Source organism: Olea europaea, chromosome 1 (genome assembly GCF_002742605.1).
Source record: "Olea europaea var. sylvestris chromosome 1, O_europaea_v1, whole genome shotgun sequence".
Taxonomy (NCBI): Eukaryota; Viridiplantae; Streptophyta; class Magnoliopsida; order Lamiales; family Oleaceae; genus Olea; species Olea europaea.
The window spans coordinates 10,710,208-10,727,741 of record NC_036237.1 but is presented as its reverse complement, the minus strand read 5'-3'; the positions used below and the strand labels follow the sequence as shown (position 1 = coordinate 10,727,741).

Here is a 17,534-nt window from a genome sequence, read left to right as displayed (position 1 = left end):
GAATGGGAGATGCTGAGGCTGGCCGTTTGCGGCTTGAAGCACTCTTGGCCGTAGTAGGCCTGGTAGGGAGAGAAGAAGATGAACGAGCAGGTTGTTTAGTGCGACGAGAAGGAGAGGGGCTCCGAATAGACAAAGGAGTGACCAAAACAGGAGGAGGAGAAGAAATACTCGGTTGGTCTAATGAATGAAAGACACGATTGGCCTCAGTCGCAAATAATCTGCGCTTCACCGATGGCCAGAGTTGTTCAAAAAGAGGGTGAGTGGCATGACAAGAATTAAAAGGGGCTAATGAAAAGTGGCTTGATAAATGGAGGTTGCGAGCGTTTATAGCCTCTGCTTCCACCTTATTAATGGTATGAAAACGGTCAATTAAGTTCTTCGAATAGCAAAGAGGAACAGGCCAAGTTTGGCTAAAACCAAGCTGACGAGCAAAAAATTGGGGAGCATAAATTTCTACCCCCGCTTTGGCATTGGTCCCAGTTAAGATATCATGGAAAAGCTCCCTCCCAGTTAAAAAATGGATCCAAATGAGCAGAGAGGTGCTCGCGCTATCTATAGTGAAAGGGGGATGTACATAGTTTGGAGTCAAGAAAGGAGGGAAAGGAAAAAAGGAAGAGATTGAATCTAAAGAATAAAAGAATGAAAAAATGTCCCTTCTAGACATATTTACAGGAATTAAGGGCTCCATAGCTAGCTCGTAACAGCTAGCAGAAGGACGAGAAATAGATGGAGCACCAAGTGATGGAAAATAGAATCTCAACCACAGTTGAGTGAACCAAAGAGGTCCACTGCTAGTGGGAGAAGCACCATTCTTCAGTTGAGCTTGAAGAAAAGCCATGCCTCTATAAAGGGCAGCCAAAAACAAAGAACATAAATTCAAAGGCCTGCCACGCGCCAATTCGTGCGCTATAGGTAAATAACTCAAAGAAGGCTTTATACTTGGCACGCACAAAACATATTTACAAAGCCAAACTAAAAGAAAGGCCACTCGCTCAGCATGGGTAGGCTCAGTGCTCGAATGATTGTGGAAGGTCTGCAGGCTTAAATAAGAATCGGTGTAGTTTTTGCCAAACTTTGGAGCGCCGCCAGAAACTAAGATACCGGGGAAAATAGTATCGTCCAAAGGTGGCAGATTCACCAGAGCCCCAACATCCCTTAACGTAATAGACATGGGGCCAAGACGAAAAATAAATGTGTTATACTCAGGGGACCAAAAACTCAAAGCAATCGAAAAGAGCGCTGAATCAAAAGTAGGGGGACGAATAGAGACTTCTAACAAATCAGAGATCCTAGCGCTATCAAAAAGTGCCTTAGTAGGACCATGACCCACAAGACGAGCATGCCACCTACGAAAAGCTACATCAGATTTAGGCTAAGTGCGAATACCTCTTTCGCGAAGTGGCCCCAGCGGTAGAGAGTTCAGGAATGGAGAACCCTGAGTGCAGGGAAACAGCTGACCCACCGCCGCCTGTTCAACTGCCTTCGCATTGTTGAAGAAAGGACCCAAATAGAACTAATTACGTCCAACGTCGGCGGGTGCGAGAAAACTTGGGGTTATGTATGGACGACTCAGAAGTCTCTGAAAGTCATCAAAACTAAAGGAGTCGCTAGCCTGAGATTGTGAAGCAGCCATTGGAGAAGGAACGAAACTTTTCAGGGTTACGTAACAAGGAAGCAAAAGATGAACAGTTAATCGTGAAAGAGACGCAAAAAATATGAGGCGTGGTTTGGCAGCAGTGAAATGGCGTGTTTGGGGTTTATAAGGGTTTGCAAAACGACGCACCTTTTCAAGTTATAGAAAGAAACAATGATTGAAATTCTTGGGAATTTCGAACGTTGCTGGAAACACGAAGTGAATATGGCAAAATTCAATAATTGTTATTAATTCTGCCATATTGGGGGGTAATTGTTGATACATAAAAATTCAGCCCAAATCGAACAGCCCAAGGAGTAAAGCCCAATTGGAGGATCCCCAAATCAGATAGCCCAAAGAACGAAATCCAATCGAACGAATCAAGGTGAAAGCCCAAATAAGGGGGCCCAAGAATGTGGTAACGCCATCGCCCAAGTTTGCAAGTCGCCCAAAATCTGAACGAATAGGGTGTCATACGGTCGCCCAGAGCTGTTATTCTATTCTCGCCCAAACCTTCAAGTCGCCCAAGGTATCAACAGACATAACGCGTCGTGGTTATCAAGAAATGCAGTTACCAAGGCAGTTGTTAAAGCAGCCCTATCAGGTTCCACGACTCAAGGAATTCAATCGAAAAGCAGTTGAACGATGAAAGGTAATGGCAGCAGTTAAAAGGCAGTTTTCATGACAAAATGGCCACTACGAAGAAAGTGGGTAGTTATAGGACAATCAAGCAGTTTTTAGAGCAGTTAATCACAAAGAGATCGTCTGTGAAGTATAAAAGGGAAAAGGAACATAGAAGTAAGGACCGAATCCAAAACTCTCAAACAGAGAATATGTAATTTTCATTTCCTTAGTTTTTAGGCTTAAACACTTTTCTTTCAGTAACTCGTGTGCTTGCGCCCCTTGGAGGCACGTTATTTTTCATTTCCAATTGTAAAGTTATCGCCAATAAAAGAACACCCCTTTTTAGGACTTTGTCTCAAGAGGTTTCGTCCCTTACACAATCGTCTGACCCTTTTTAATTGTTAACGACTTAACCCGCGCGAAACAATACCACTTCTCCTGAAATTATAGCTTACATATTTCTATCTTCGAGTTTTACCATTAAAATTTTTTTATTATTTTAGAACTCACTTCATTACTTATTAGTCAGTTTACAGAAAAATTTATGCTTAGCCAAACGCAATCAACTCCTTTACTTATATACAAGTAATTCACAATTGAATTCCAATATTTTAGAAATAAATATCAGAACCTATTTGCATTATGGCATTGAAAATATATATGAACAAGCAATTAGAGCTTCGTACTTTAATCAAATAATCACAAATAAAAAAAAATAAAATCATTCATTAATGTCATAGTTAGCAAAAACCATTGATTCAAAATAAATCACCCACTGTACATCACAATATCTCACCTGTGACTTCATAGCACATTTCAAATTCCACTGCCTCTCAGATTTCACTTCAGTTCTCTGCATAGAGACTGGTATAAACAATTAAAAACTTCAGACGAAAATTCACAGTAATTAATCTGGAGCTCAAAAAATAAAATTATTTTCCTAAATTAATTTTTCTACCAAATTTCACTGGATATTAAGTGAAAATTTTGAAGGAAAAAAATTACAGATGAGAAATGTCGAGATGATAAGCCAGGGAACGCTGGTGAAAAGACCGCCATTGAAGAGTTGACTGAGCTCTACTTTTCATCGGACGATTTAACTGAGTCAATGAGATAGTTAATGGGCCCAATATACAATATGGGCTTGGACCCCAAATTAGTACCAGTTTGGGCCCATGTTGAATTGTTGTTGACTAGGTGGTGCATAGTGTAATTTTTTCATAGAACGTACTACTTGTATATAATGCGATATTTATATCGGTGTCCAACATTTTTACATGAAGAGGACCCACTTTGAATATAATGATTGACACCGATATAAACATCCGAATTTACATGTAGCATCACCATTTTTAATTTCTTAATTGACCAAAATTGATTTACGATATCTTTCTGTGTTTCAAATTAGGCTCGAACATGCACAAATGAGAATCAAGTCAGTACTATCCTCTCGCTTTTATTCACATGTAAGAACATCACAACTTAACAATTTTTATGAATGAAGCACGAAAAATAATGAACTAATAACAGCACTATGATACAAATATTAATGAAACTCTTGTTATGGCACCAAAAAAAAAAAAAAAGTTTTAGTTAAAACTTTCATAACATGGCAAAAATGTCTTTCTCATCTTTTGGGAATTGAAATAAAAAGGTTATTTATTGAAAAATACCTAAAATACACTTCCTAAAAGAATATTCAAAATTTATTAATTTTGCAAATTGAGTTAAAACCTATATGAAAGTATATTCAAATACAATCTTTTATGAAAAAAAGTTCTTCACTCACATGATACGATATTAGATCATAAGCTTTTATTAATTTTACTATATTAAGACAATATAAATACTTATTTCCTAAATTACCATTTGAATCATAATCTTCAAAAATAACAAACTTATACTTATTTTTAGGAAATTAGCGGCAAAAGTCCCTAACCTTTCACATGAGGAGCATTTTGGGACTCCAAGCTACTAAAAGGGTCAATCATATTCTCAACTTTTCATTATTTTTTGCAACAGCGAGGTCCTTTTGGATGAAAGTGTTCTGGAAATTGGAATTGTCAAATTAGGACGTGAAATAATTTAAAGGTCTCGTGATGATTTCGCCCTTAGAAATGATGAACTACGTGCACAAAGTGCTAGAGCCTGTTTGTAAGAGATTTTGATAATTGATTTTTTAACTGTTAGGAGAAAAGTGGGGTCTACCTATGAGAGAAGAAGTCAAATATGATTGTTGGAATAGCGTAATAATGGTCAAAAAATTAATATGGAAATTGGAATTGTCAAATTAGGACGTGAAATAATTTAAAGGTCTCGTGATGATTTCGCCCTTAGAAATGATGAACTACGTGCACAAAGTGCTAGAGCCTGTTTGTAAGAGATTTTGATAATTGATTTTTTAACCGTTAGGAGAAAAGTGGGGTCTACCTATGAGAGAAGAAGTCAAATATGATTGTTGGAATAGCGTAATAATGGTCAAAAAATTAATTTTTTGGGCAAAAAATAGTTCCCAAACAAGCTGCTAATGTGACGGTTTTTGTATGAAAGAATCTTAACTTACAAAAATGAAATATAATAAATAGAATAAATAAAAAGATGATTGTTCCTCTTATTAGGTTAGAGACAAATGTGTATCACGTGAAAGGTTAGGGACTCAGCTACTATTTTCTCAAAACAAGTTCACTGAAATAAACGACCCCGTTTTACCATTTATATGACAACGGTGCACGAAAATCATTACGTGTAAACGGGTAAAACTCCCACCTGATATTATTTGTAAATTGTAATATACGGATACTGTAAACTTGACAAAATCTCAATATATTCAAGAATCACTGTCTGCTGCTTCCTTTGCTCAAAGTTTAAAACCCGAAAAAATTCTCTGCTTATAGCTTACCCAACTCATTTTTAGTGACATTTCGTGAGCAAAAAGGAGAAAAATTCTGTCTAGCGAAAAAGCGCGGAAATTTTGTCAAAATTGTGGTTCCCCAAAAACCCTAATTGGACTTGTTTTGTAATGCTTAAACTCGAACCTGTTTGGATATATTTGTTGGTTAGTTGAAATTTGACGAGATTGAACTGAATCGGATGGAGAGATCCAGATCTAAGAGGTATTATTATGACCAGGACTATGATTCCGAAAACTTACACTCGAGGACGAAACAACGCTATAGTGGTTCCCATAGCGGCGGCGGAGGAGGCGGAGTGGGAGGAGGACAACATTTTGTTTCCGGTAACCACCGTCGATCTGTTGGGGGAGGTGGGAGTGGTGGTGGTGGTGGTGGTGGACGGAAAGTGCAGGACCTTTCATTGATGGTTACAACCAGTTATCGAATTCTTTGCCATGACTTAAAGGCTGGGGGTGTTATTGGAAAATCCGGGAGCATCATAAAGGCCATTAGACAGCATACTGGGGCGTGGATCAATGTGCACGAGCTGATTCCCGGGGATGAAGAGAGAATTATTGAAATTTCTGATACAAGGAGACGGGACCCAGATGGCCGGATGCCTGCGTTTTCGCCTGCTCAAGAGGCACTGTACTTGATTCATGAACGCATTTTGGAGAACGATGTTGGAGGGTTTAAACATAATGTTGGGTTTGGTGATGATCCAATTGACGAGTATGGGCCGAGGGGAAGTGGTGGTGGGACTGGTAATAATGGTAACCGGGTGGTGACGAGATTGGTAGTGTCACGAATGCATGTGGGGTCATTGCTTGGGAAAGGAGGGAAGATAATTGAGCAAATGAGGATTGAGACTAAGACACAGATTAGGATTTTACCACGAGATCACACATTGCCACGTTGTGTTGCAATGTCAGAAGAAATTGTTCAGGTTCTTGATTCTCGTTTCATTTGGAGCTTTGCGTGTTTAATTCGCATCCCAGGTGGAAAGCTTTTAAGCTGTGGTACAATAAAGATTATATTGAGTAGATACATCCCTGGCTTTTAAACTGGAAGAATGACCCAAACTAGCTATGATTTTTGAAGTTGCAGTTACACTTAAAACTTAAATAAGCGATAACCATATGGTATTACAAGCATGAGAGGATTGTGATATGAGCACAACTATCTAATGCAAAATTGATAGTGTGATAATCTTATCTTAAATGTGGGCTGTAGTTCATCTCTATAGGATGACGTGGCTTGTTGACACTTGACAATGATGCAATTGTTGACATGTGATAGTGATGAACATAGTTGAGTGATTAGAAGCAGTCATTAAATGTTTGACTCATTAAATTTATGAATTGAAAGAATATAAAAGTATGAATATCCATTTATCAAAAATATGTAGCTAGAGTACTAGAACCAATTCTGAACTATGTCTTTTTATGTTCCAAGCGATCCTTTTGAGCAATGCAGGCCTGTTGTAATGTGTAGGCTACTAACATGTCCTTCAGTTATATTCATTTAGTGACTTTCTGAAATCTTGAAGTTTGATTTTGTGGTTTTAATTCTTTCCATCTTGAAGCTATGCACATTTGATGTAATTTTGGATATTTCTCATTGAAGAAAAAGCAGAAAGATCACCAAACAATTATTGAACTTGCCTCTGAGTTAGAGCCATGTTATTCATGATAAATACTGTTAACCTCATTTGTGGGTTGATGAATATAACAGATGTATATATGCTGAAGTATTTATCTAAAGAACATTTTTGTATATATTACTTATTTATAACTTGAAAGTTAAAAAGTTCATTTGATTCTAAGATAGTACTTACTTTCAAAATTAACTAACTTACTTATATTCAAATTTGATTGATAAAATATTGTTTAATTTAAAACTTGCTTATTTTCTCACAAGTAAATCTCTTAAGCTTAAGCAAACATGCACAAAATGGTCATTTGTATTCTTTCCAAAGTGAATAAACTCGTTCTTAAATATCATGAACCTATTCATTTTGCTATATGGTGAAATTAAATTATAATAGTACCATCTGGCCTTGCATGGAAGAACTTTCTCAATTTGATTTCAGGCACTGAGAAATTTGTTATCTTTTACAGGTTGTTGGAGATATGAATGCTGTAAAGAATGCTGTAGCAATTATTTCCTCACGCTTAAGAGAGAGTCAACATCGTGACAGAAGCCATTTTCATAATCGGCTACATTCCCCTGAGCGTTTCTTTCCTCCAGATGATAATTTTATCCCTATTAACACTGCATCAAGAAAGTCTTCTGTGGAAGGACCAAATTATGGATCAAGGATTCCTGCTGGTTCCAGGAGCAATAACTATTCTTCGCATCCTTCTGGATATCTTACTGAATCTGTACCTGAATTTGCGGGTGACAATACACAAGCTTTTTCTGGTGAAGATCTTGTGTTTCGAATACTTTGCCCAGCTGACAAGGTTGATAGTGTTTTTGGGGAGTCAAATGCGTTTATGGAGTTGCTTCAAGAAGAAATAGGAGTGGATGTTAAGGTTGCAGATCCAGTTGCTGGTGTGGACGAACACATAATTATTATTTCATCTGAGGAGGTACATTTCCTTATCTCTTAGCCCAGGTTGGTTGTGTTGAACAGTTGCATGGAGGGGTAGGGGGAAGTAGAAATGGAAGTAAAAGGTATATTTCACCTTGTCCAGTTTGGGTGACTGGTGAGAAAAGAGCGAGGAAGTAAAAGTCAAGTATCAACCCTTCCGGGTCTGTTTTACTTTCCCTCCCAAAATTGGAGGAAAAGAAGGTAAAAGTAGTGAAAAAGATTAATCTGACCTCAATTGCAGTATACTGACTAAGAGCATCTTTTGAGCTTAGCCAAACTTGCTCTAAATTTATGTAAAAATAATTCTCTCCTCTACATCTCCCCTCTCCTTTTTTGTGCTATAGAGAGTAGAGTAGAAAATTATCTTTCTTTAGGTGGTTATAATTTGCATCAACTATTCTTTGAGCATTCTTGTTTTTCTACATTTTTCCAACTTTTGCTTAAAATTGAATATCTTATCAAGTGTATATTCTGGGTTAAGATTTGTCTAGCTTTTTGCATTTTCTACTAGGCCCTGAATATCTTTTCTAAAATATATCTCTTAGGGCCCTGATGATGAGCTGTTCCCTGCTCAAGAAGCTTTGTTGCATATTCAAACCCGAATTGTCGACCTCGTCCCAGAAAAAGAAAACATTATCACCACTCGGTTACTTCTGCAGTCGGATGAACTTGGATGCTTAGGGTTAAAAGATGGAATGTTACCTGAGATGAGGAAAATAACTGGTGCAAACATACACATTTTGCCTAGGGAAGAACAGCCTGCATTTGTATCTGAAACTGATGAAATTTTACAGGTTTGCCATTTTATATACATGTGATTGTAGAAGTCTTGTATTCATTTAATGCATATGAGTTTCTGTAACTTCGTATGGTACTTGTTTGGTCATCCAAAGCATAAGAAACTGTGTCTGCTGTATCAGACGATATGACCCAGCAGTATCATATGAAGCAAGAGCTCGATTGATTCTGGGCTTGTTTGGCTATGAAAGTTACTTTTCTACATTAAAAATTTTCTAGCAACATTAAACAAGTTAGCCAGAATGAGGAATGACAATTTTGGTGTTCTAAATTCCACTTTCATCCACAGATTGTTGGGGAGATCAAAGCTGCTCGTGAGGCTCTAGTCGAGGTAACATCAAAGCTGAGGAGTTACATTTATCGAGAGTTCCTAGAGCTGGATGCTCCAACTCCGATTTCTGCTTCTAACACTGCGGAGGTGGAACACAAGGCAATTTCTAGCAACAGCATTACACAATCTCAAGAAATTCACTCTGGGAATAGTCCAACCAAATCAACTCATCAGGGTACACCAACTGTAGTAACAGAACAGCAAGCAAAAGTAAGTAATTTAGCCTCCCTTTGGGAAGAATTTATAAATGGTTTTATTTATAAATAGACCATTTATAAATGATTTATAATTTTTGCCAAACAGACACTTATCATGCTTCTTTCTTCTGAAATCACACTGTTTTTGCTGTTGCTGCTTCTATTGTTGTATCTTGACTGCCTTATATTTTAAAATTTTCAGCCAACAGTAATTTCCGTTCCATCCTTTCTTTTTTATCCATGAAGCCAGATAATCGACCATTCCAAAGCTTCACAAATATGAATTTTTTTACTGGGTTTCCAGTTGGGTAAAATACATCGGGTTAGTGAAATTTCATGTTGGTGGATTTCATTTTGTTTCATGCACTATTCTAAAAAGCATCCCTAGGAGGCACCTAGGGGTTGCCTAGGCGCCGGCTCAGTCAAAGCGCTTTGCCTGGGCATTAAGCACGAATTAAGCGGTCAATTGTTATATTGACTGCTTAATGCTCGCCTTGGCGTGCTTTATTATTATTTTTATTTTTTCCTTTATTTGACTTTAGTTTATTGATTTTTTAATTTTTTTTTTCTTTTTTAAAAGGCTTTTATTTGACTTCGTTTCAAGTTTTAAATGATTTCATTTGTACAAAAGTCAAAAATGACTTTATCTTTTATAGATAAGATTTAAGTTACGGTACTATCTATATTTTGCAATTATGATTTTGAGATTTATCTTATTGTTGGAAACTTCGAAATTATATGTGAGTTCCCTATAAATTTGTTAAGTAGGACTTATCTAGTTGAAAATTGAAACTATGAAAAATTGTCTAGCATTTGCATTTCGAAAACTTGAAAATTGTATAATTGACTAATTATATGTATTATTAGCTAAATATAGAATTTATTAATTTTAATTGTTTGATATGTATTATTTTAATTAGTAAATAATTTTTAGAATGATTAAATATTTAATATAATAATAAAATTAAGTAATGCTTTTTTACATCTATGCCTCATCTAGGCTAGCCTAGCTTCAAGCTTGACCTCTAGCCTAATTATGCTTTACGCTTTTTAGAACACTGGTTTCAAGTTGTTTGTTAAATTTTAACTTTGTTCTATTTTATGGCACATTGTCGTGTTTGTTATTCGTCTAACTATGGGACTGAAAAAGTGACATGGCTATCTGCTTATTTGCCAACTGGATTGCTAGGTCAACTTTTTGGTTAGTCAAATCAATGGACATGAATGACCAAGTTGCAACAAATATTTAATTTCAGTTACCAACTTGCAACAAAATGAAGTTTAGTGATGAAATTTCAGTGACCACTAGATGACTTGTTTCCTTCGGGAAGGACTTTGCTGCTTGCATTATTACAATCATCCAATTTTGTATCTCCTTATTTTCACATTTAAAAAAATTACTACTTTATTTGCAGGATGTGGGGCCCTCGGGTAGTGAATCAGTGAAGCAAAATGGAAGTGAACGTCGTGAAGATATTCCTAATATATTGAATAGGTAGTAAATTTTTGTTCATTTTTCGTCGGGTGGAATTTCATGTTAATATTATTTCATATTCATTTTCTTTTTCCCAGATTATCTGTACCACTCGTTACTAGAAGTACATTGGAAATTGTTATAACACCAAATGTGGCATCCAAACTCGTAACAAAATCAAGAAACAAGCTCACTTTTATCAGTGAGGTGAGTCGAGCATCTGTGGTTTGTTTTCTTTTTGATATCATTTTCAGATGAGGAGATTATACAAATCAATGACAAAAAATTTGTTGCAAACAGTTATCAGGAGCGAATGTTAAATTGATGGAAGATAGACCAGAGGTAACAGAGAAGATCATTCAAATATCAGGGACTCCGGAGCAAGCTGAGAGAGCTCAGAGCTTGCTACAAGGATTTATTTTGAGCAGTTAGTCCCTTTCTCTTTCTCTCTTCCCCACCCCACAATACCTGGAGGGGGGGGGGGGGGGGGAAGCCTTTCTCACTCCTACTCTCTTGCCATGTCTGGTAAGATTGAATGCGTAGTACTAGTCAATATTGGGCAAGAAAAAGAATTTAAAATCTTGTCTATTAAGCCCTTGTTTGAGCCCCATTCTTTTGATAAGAATGAATTTTTGAATAGTGCATTGATGAGAAATGTGTGGTTAAAAAATAAGGAAAATTTTTGGAATTGTGTGTAATATTATTTTATTGAAGAATGTGTGGTTAGAATGATGTCAAAACATTGTTTAAGAATGTTTCTTTTTTCAAAGAATGGGTATCAAACAGGGGCTAATATTGTTCAGTCCTATAAACTAAGGGTCAATTTTGGCATGCTAGATTCGACCATTTAAGTAATTTAGTATTAAATTATAAGGTACTGCACTAGGTAGATGGTATAATGGTGGATTAAGGTTTCATTTTTATTTTATTTTTATTTTTTACATTCAAAAGAATGTCATCTTTTCTAATCAAGCCTAAACTCATCTCCAACCTGTGTATTATTAATAGTGCAATGATATTATTTTTAATGAAAAATTAAACAATGCTAACAACCTTAATCCATCATAATACCGTGTACTTAGTATTGTTCATTATAAATTTATGCTAAATTTCTTATACGGCCTATCCGGTGAATGCTGCTTACTGCATGCATACATTTTTGGACAATTATGTAACACTGCACCTACTTATTCAGCCGAGGAAGATGGCCCTTAGATGTCGTCAGGCGGGCAAGACTCCATTGAAGAGGCAACTTGTGACTTCTATCAGTAGCCTGAGTTTTCCATTTCCAGTCAATATTTTATGTTCTGCTCCATTACCCAAGCAGTGGAGCGGCTGCCTTTTCGTAGAAGAAAGCTTTTTAACCAGCATGTACAAACTGAAATTGCCTGTCATTTAAGTGTGATGCCTAGAACTCCCTATGTTTGTATGGTGCAGTTTACCGAGTTTTCTGGATAGATCCTGGAACGGATTAAATACATGTTTTGTATCTGATATTTGTTTCCAGATAATTTTTTTGAGATAAATAGCTTTTGTAATGTGGATTATTTTGAAGCTTAGCAAAGGGATTCTTGTTTTGGAATTGCTCAGAAACAATTAGTAACTGGTTCCAGGTGAGCTCTGATTGAAACAAGACTCTCATTGTTTAGTTGCTCGTCTGCAGATGCCTAGAACGATCCTTTCAAGTCTTCTCGACAATATCAGGAGCATCCCCTGGTTTGGGATTTGGTTGTACCACCATTCACTTTCACGGTAACCAAATATTGTGATGAGAAAAGGGTCCGAGGCAACCTCCACAGTTGTGCCTGGGACATAAGCTCTCACCCAGGTAGACTGTTTTAGGAAATCAACACGGTTTTATTTTTTCATAGATATAGCTAGACAAAGTTTCTGGCTCGTTTAAGGGCTTCCGAACTTGGTAGCCAAACAAAGACTGGACTCGTTTTCTTAAAACGTTTTCAGTTAGTCTGTTGCTTTTTAGGTGTCCTGGTGCTTTAAGAAGTACTCGGCTATTCAGGGGATCCTTCTGGGCCATTGTTTCTTCACGAAGAAACAATAATGATATGTTTGGTTAGGTGGACTTGATAAAAAAATTAATAATAAAATTATTGAGCCTGGACTTTTTTTGTTTTCAGTTTACTTATTTCTCTCATAACTGGGGCTGTCTAAATCCCTTACGGTTTTGTGCATGATAAGAAATCTTGAGTGAACTTAACATAACTTTGCTCTTAGAAGTAACTGACAAGCGCGGAGAATTTAGTGCAAGAGATATGCAGCAAATGAAGAGTGACAGCTCTATGACATGTTGAACGAGGACAAATAAGTTATTTCATTTTTAATATCTAAAAACCAGCCCTTCAATATATAGCCACGAGGTTTTAACCATCATTTCTATTCACATTATTGGAATGGTATGTTTGTGGTTGTCCGAACTTTCTTTGCTTAATTAGCACGTTTGAAATTGTAGATAATCCAATTATTTTTGGCCCTTTTGTCATAAAGGAGGGTCACCACCCACCCCATCCCTTATGAAAATAGAAAGGCCGATGACCCCGACACTTTCTTTTTCCCCAACTCCCATCCACACCGCTGGAACCCAAACATGCTCTAGCAACAACATCAAACATGAAATGTCGGCTTAGAAGTGCTCGCGAAGCTGAGGTAATTGCAGCCTATACCCTACAATCACAAAAAAATACTATCCACATCAAACTTCAATCGGGTCACCAAAATTTGTTCCACTGAAGTTGAATGGAAGCAAATGAGGGTGGTAATGAATGAAACCCTAGAGGAGTGCCCACTGGTGAGAGACTAGTGGTCAACGACGAAAGAGAAGAACATGTTCTTGCAGTAAATTGGGCGAGGACATTGGATGAGGTGTTTGAGAAGGCCAATGAAGAAAAGTGAGAGAATGATGGGAAAAACGAGATAGCCATTGTTGGAGAACTTGAGGAATTTAATGACCGAGAAGGGTAACATAGGATAAGATAGGAATTTGAGGACCGAGAACTTGAAGAATTTAGGGGAAAGAAGGTGTAGAGATGGAGTGAGATTCCTGTGTCTAGGTTTATTAGGTGGCTAATTAGGGTTGGAGAGGGTGGTTGTGGTTGTTTAGATACCATGATTTTTGATTTTCTGGTGAACCTCAATTCAGTTTAGGTGGTCGACGGTTGTCATTGTTGTTTGTGGTTTTGGAACAGGGTACAGTGGATGAGGGGTGGAAGATGAATATTTTCATTTTCATTTTCCTTTTTTTTATAATTTCTTAATTTAATTTTTAACTTATTTTTATGGATAATATGCAAAGTTACCATTTTGCCCTTACTGATCAAAATGGGGGTCAAAGTTGGTTCTTTGGTCAACTAACAATCAAATGGATGGATTTCATCCATCTGGACTCCAGGTGCATATTATAAAAGGTTAGGGGACCTTTACTGACACAAAATGAAAGTTGGGGTAAAGTCCGTAAAAATTGAAAAGGTTGGGGACCACCGATACAATTTTCCCTTTTTGTAAAAAATAAAATAAAAATATTAACAGTATTCAAATAAAATAATATGGAGTACAGTCGGAGCCTTAGGAGTCTTTAACCCAAGCAACTACCAGAGCCAACCGTCCTACGTGGCCCCACCCTTCACTCTTTATCAGCCACGTGCAAGTGCAGTCACACCAACCCCGTATCCGGTCCATCAAAATTTAACCCGAATATCAATCAAAAAATATAACATGTACTACCATTTTCTCTTCTCTTCTCTGCTATATATGAAATTTTTTCCATGGTATACACTCTTTCTGAAACTAGCACAAAAGAGAAATACGAAAAAGTAAAAAAACAATAAACAATAAAAGAAGAAATTACAATAAATGTCCACTTTTACACGGTCATTTGAAAAAATATCCAAAATTTGTTCCATGTCGATTTTGATAAAATTTAGACCAAAATAGTCTCAATTGACAATTTCAAATCCCATCACAAACAAAATTGTTCATATAATAATTATAAAATATGTTAGCAAATAAAAATTTGACACAAAATCTATACTGCCTATTTGAAAAGTGCAAATATCAATTCATACATTAAATGTTAAAAAAAAAAGGTTGAACCCCAACCCTAAGGGCCCCCACCGACCCTGCCTTGGGCTATCGTGGAGGAGGTAAATCGCAGGATGTGCCTCCCAGAAGCCAGGGTGGAGAGCACATGGATAGGCCAAGACTGTTAACCCATTGTTGTTGTTGTTATTGTTATTTGGAGACAACTTGTTGATATTTATGAAGTTTTTGCAAAAATGTTGGTTTCATGAATTTATTTAGTTCGATTATGAATATTATATTTGGTCGACCCATGAAAATCTCAAAGCATATATTTTCTCAGATATCGTAACCTTCCTTCCAACAACTAAGTAAGATCTAGAGACTGTTTTAACTAGGGATGACAATGGGCCGAGTCGGCTCGATCCACGAGCTCGTGATTTTTTAATTTTTTTAGTAAATGTGCACTTTTTTGACGAGCCCACGGGCTCGATGAGCCAAGCAGGCTCGGCTAGTAGGATTGAGCCCCCTACTCAGCTCGGGCTCGGGTTCAGGCTCATCATTTAACGAGTCTGAGCCACCCACTAGCCGAGTTTTAACAAGTCGATGAACTGCTCGCCCGTTTGACATCCCTAGTTTTAACAATCTACGAAGTGTTTGAAATTGGAAAACTAAACCAGTAAAGGAAAGTGATTCAATAATGATAGGTGTTCATAAAGAACTAGAGATTATTTATTTGGAAAAAATCCTAATTGAGATTGAAAATAGATTAATTGCATATCATGGAAGGAATTTGGAGGAAGAAAGCTTAAGAAATTCTACCGAAATTGTTATTGAAAGTGGCCAACTCTCATATTTGGAAACGACCTTCGATTTGGAGTTTCTTATTGCGCATAGAGGAGCCTATTCTTTATATAAAGATGCAGATTGATACTTTTAAGCTTGAGGAAGGAGATCATAAAGAGTGAAAGAAACTCTTAGAGGATGGGAAGAGTACACTTGATAGCATGACTGGCATTGACCCATCTGCGTATGCCAGCTACTATTGGATTTCATCTCAACTTCATAAATCTTGTCAAGAATTTGCAAATTTTTATAAAAGCACTCTTCTTTATTTAACATACATTTCTATAGAGTCCCTGTCAGAATCATTTAAGCTGGTACAGTAATAAATGTCTTTTTTTAATCATTTAAGGAGAAGCTTACTATCATTAGTGCCTCCCATGTAATAAAAATGAAGATCGCTGGTTTGAGAGCTTGACATATGGATGTTGAGAACAAATTATATCAGATAGTTCTTTTTCTCATCATTAAGAAGTAGGTGCTTAACTTTTGTTAGATTTAGGGATTACACATGCAATTATTGTTCATAAAGCAATCACCTATAGAGGGAGCTAAGTCCTTCCTTGCTGAAATAGATAGTGATGTAGTGTCAGAAAGTCAAGGACTATTTAACAGAGGATCTTGTGGTTGGTGCATTGGGTATGTCTTCTTTCTTTCCAGAGCTAGCCTTGGTGAGATGAATCATTTTCTACCTTTTTGTGTCTTCTTAGGGATTTCTTGCATGAAATTTATATTCTTATTCATCTAAAGTTCAAGTAATTCTATTGAACATTCTTTATTTTGATGTGCTATATTTTCTATTTGACCTGATGACCTTCCTCCTACTTACCTGGACTTTCTATTGTTAGTATCTTGTTTTTCTCCTCAAAACCTTGCATCATTTATTTAATGACAGAAAAAATGTTGCATACATGTCTAAAGGTATTTCAGTGTTATTCATATAATTATACTAGATTATTGCTTTTTGATTTTATATTATGGCAATTTCTTTGACTCTTATTTGGTCAATTTCGTGGTGATTTTTTTAAAAGGTTTGTAACCATTTTAAATTCTAAACTATATAGTTGACAATGCTTTGCTTGGAGTAATTTTCAGGGTGAAGGTCCCAAGTGCTAGCACTCGGACTCCTTTCACGGGGTCTGATCGTAATAAGGGTAAGAGAGGTATATAGTTAATTTACAATGTTGGTGGAGCATAGCATTATGTGTTTGGAAAAATATTTATAACCTCATTTTGTATACCATCATTAGACAGATTTTTGGGTTGATGGTACAGTTCTCATTGTTGATGTATAATTTTAATGGAAATGAGAATATTTTGTTTCAATATGTACCTGTTGTTCAGGATTTATATTGTACACGGATTTACGAACTGTCGTTCCTGATATTTGAAATATCAGTTGTCGAGAATAAAAAGGTATTTAATATCGAGAATAATAATTCAAAAGTCGAGAAATGTATAGAACTCTAGGAAATGGAATGAAATCTCGTTCTAGATACATGAACCGTTAAGTGTCAAGATAAACAGAATCCAAATATCGACAACTTTCCAACTGACGAGAACATCGTGAAATGTCAAGAACAATTTTGAACTATTTGACTTGCTAGCAAGATGACAATTAGATTTTTAAAAAGACTTACAATAAACTAATTAGACGTAGAAGTTCCTCAACATGATTTTAAAGAGATATGTGTTATAAATCTATGCTGATAATGAATACAACTTCATTATTCACATGACAAGCTCAAAGTCTACAACATATGTTGTCAAACAAATGTCAATCAATTGTAATTACAGAGTAGGAGTTGTTGTGTAGTGTTGTAATGCAACTACGCCTCATTTGCCATGTTTCATACTTCTATATAAGCATGCATATGACTTGAAAAGCAATGTTCAAATAGAATTCCTCACCAGAAATTCCTTGCAGGAAAAACTTTCTCCAACTATGACTTCTCCAACCGAAGAAACACCTCATACCGATATTGTTGTAAACCTTTTGTTTGCCTGGGCCTTCGACAGACAATCCGATAATCATGGACTCGGACGATGATGAACAAATGCATGCCGTTGTTCCCTACATTCCTCAACCTAGGAATCGTCACCGTTGGGTGAGTGTTC

General features: G+C 36.5%; 2 protein-coding genes across 4 annotated transcripts in view; one reads left to right on the top strand and one right to left on the bottom strand.

Moving 5' to 3' along the window:
* The window catches only part of LOC111393794 (protein PLASTID TRANSCRIPTIONALLY ACTIVE 7-like), a 14,822-nt gene extending 11,495 nt beyond the window's left edge, over window positions 1–3,327 (bottom strand). For 2 of the 3 annotated variants that reach the window (XR_002702496.1, XR_002702499.1), the window contains exons 1-2: window positions 3,263–3,327; window positions 3,054–3,121 (exon numbers count right to left, since the gene is read on the bottom strand). Coding sequence is in view for 1 of the 3 variants with exons in the window: in XM_023019502.1 (XP_022875270.1) it covers window positions 3,054–3,110; window positions 3,263–3,316 (111 nt within the window). In the remaining 2 variants the exon portion in view is untranslated. The remainder of the gene's footprint in view (window positions 1–3,053; window positions 3,122–3,262) is intronic. The other variant, XM_023019502.1, reaches the window with a different exon arrangement.
* A 1,716-nt stretch (window positions 3,328–5,043) lies between these two features.
* On the top strand, window positions 5,044–12,126 carry LOC111393784 (RNA-binding KH domain-containing protein RCF3-like). Its single transcript, XM_023019491.1, has 8 exons — window positions 5,044–6,094; window positions 7,269–7,742; window positions 8,290–8,538; window positions 8,832–9,083; window positions 10,486–10,565; window positions 10,643–10,751; window positions 10,845–10,971; window positions 11,740–12,126. Exons 1-8 carry the CDS (start codon window positions 5,348–5,350, stop codon window positions 11,757–11,759), a joined length of 2,058 nt encoding a protein of 685 aa, XP_022875259.1. The 5' UTR covers window positions 5,044–5,347; the 3' UTR covers window positions 11,760–12,126.
* Window positions 12,127–17,534: the final 5,408 nt, after the last annotated feature.

Coding starts and splice junctions, on each gene's coding strand:
- LOC111393784 (XM_023019491.1), top strand. CDS start 5,348: ATGGAGAGATCCAGATCTAAGAGGTATTATTATGACCAGGACTATGAT. Junction 10,566..10,642: donor ATTCCTAATATATTGAATAG/GTAGTAAATTTT, acceptor TCTTTTTCCCAG/ATTATCTGTACCACTCGTTA. Junction 10,752..10,844: donor AGCTCACTTTTATCAGTGAG/GTGAGTCGAGCA, acceptor TGTTGCAAACAG/TTATCAGGAGCGAATGTTAA.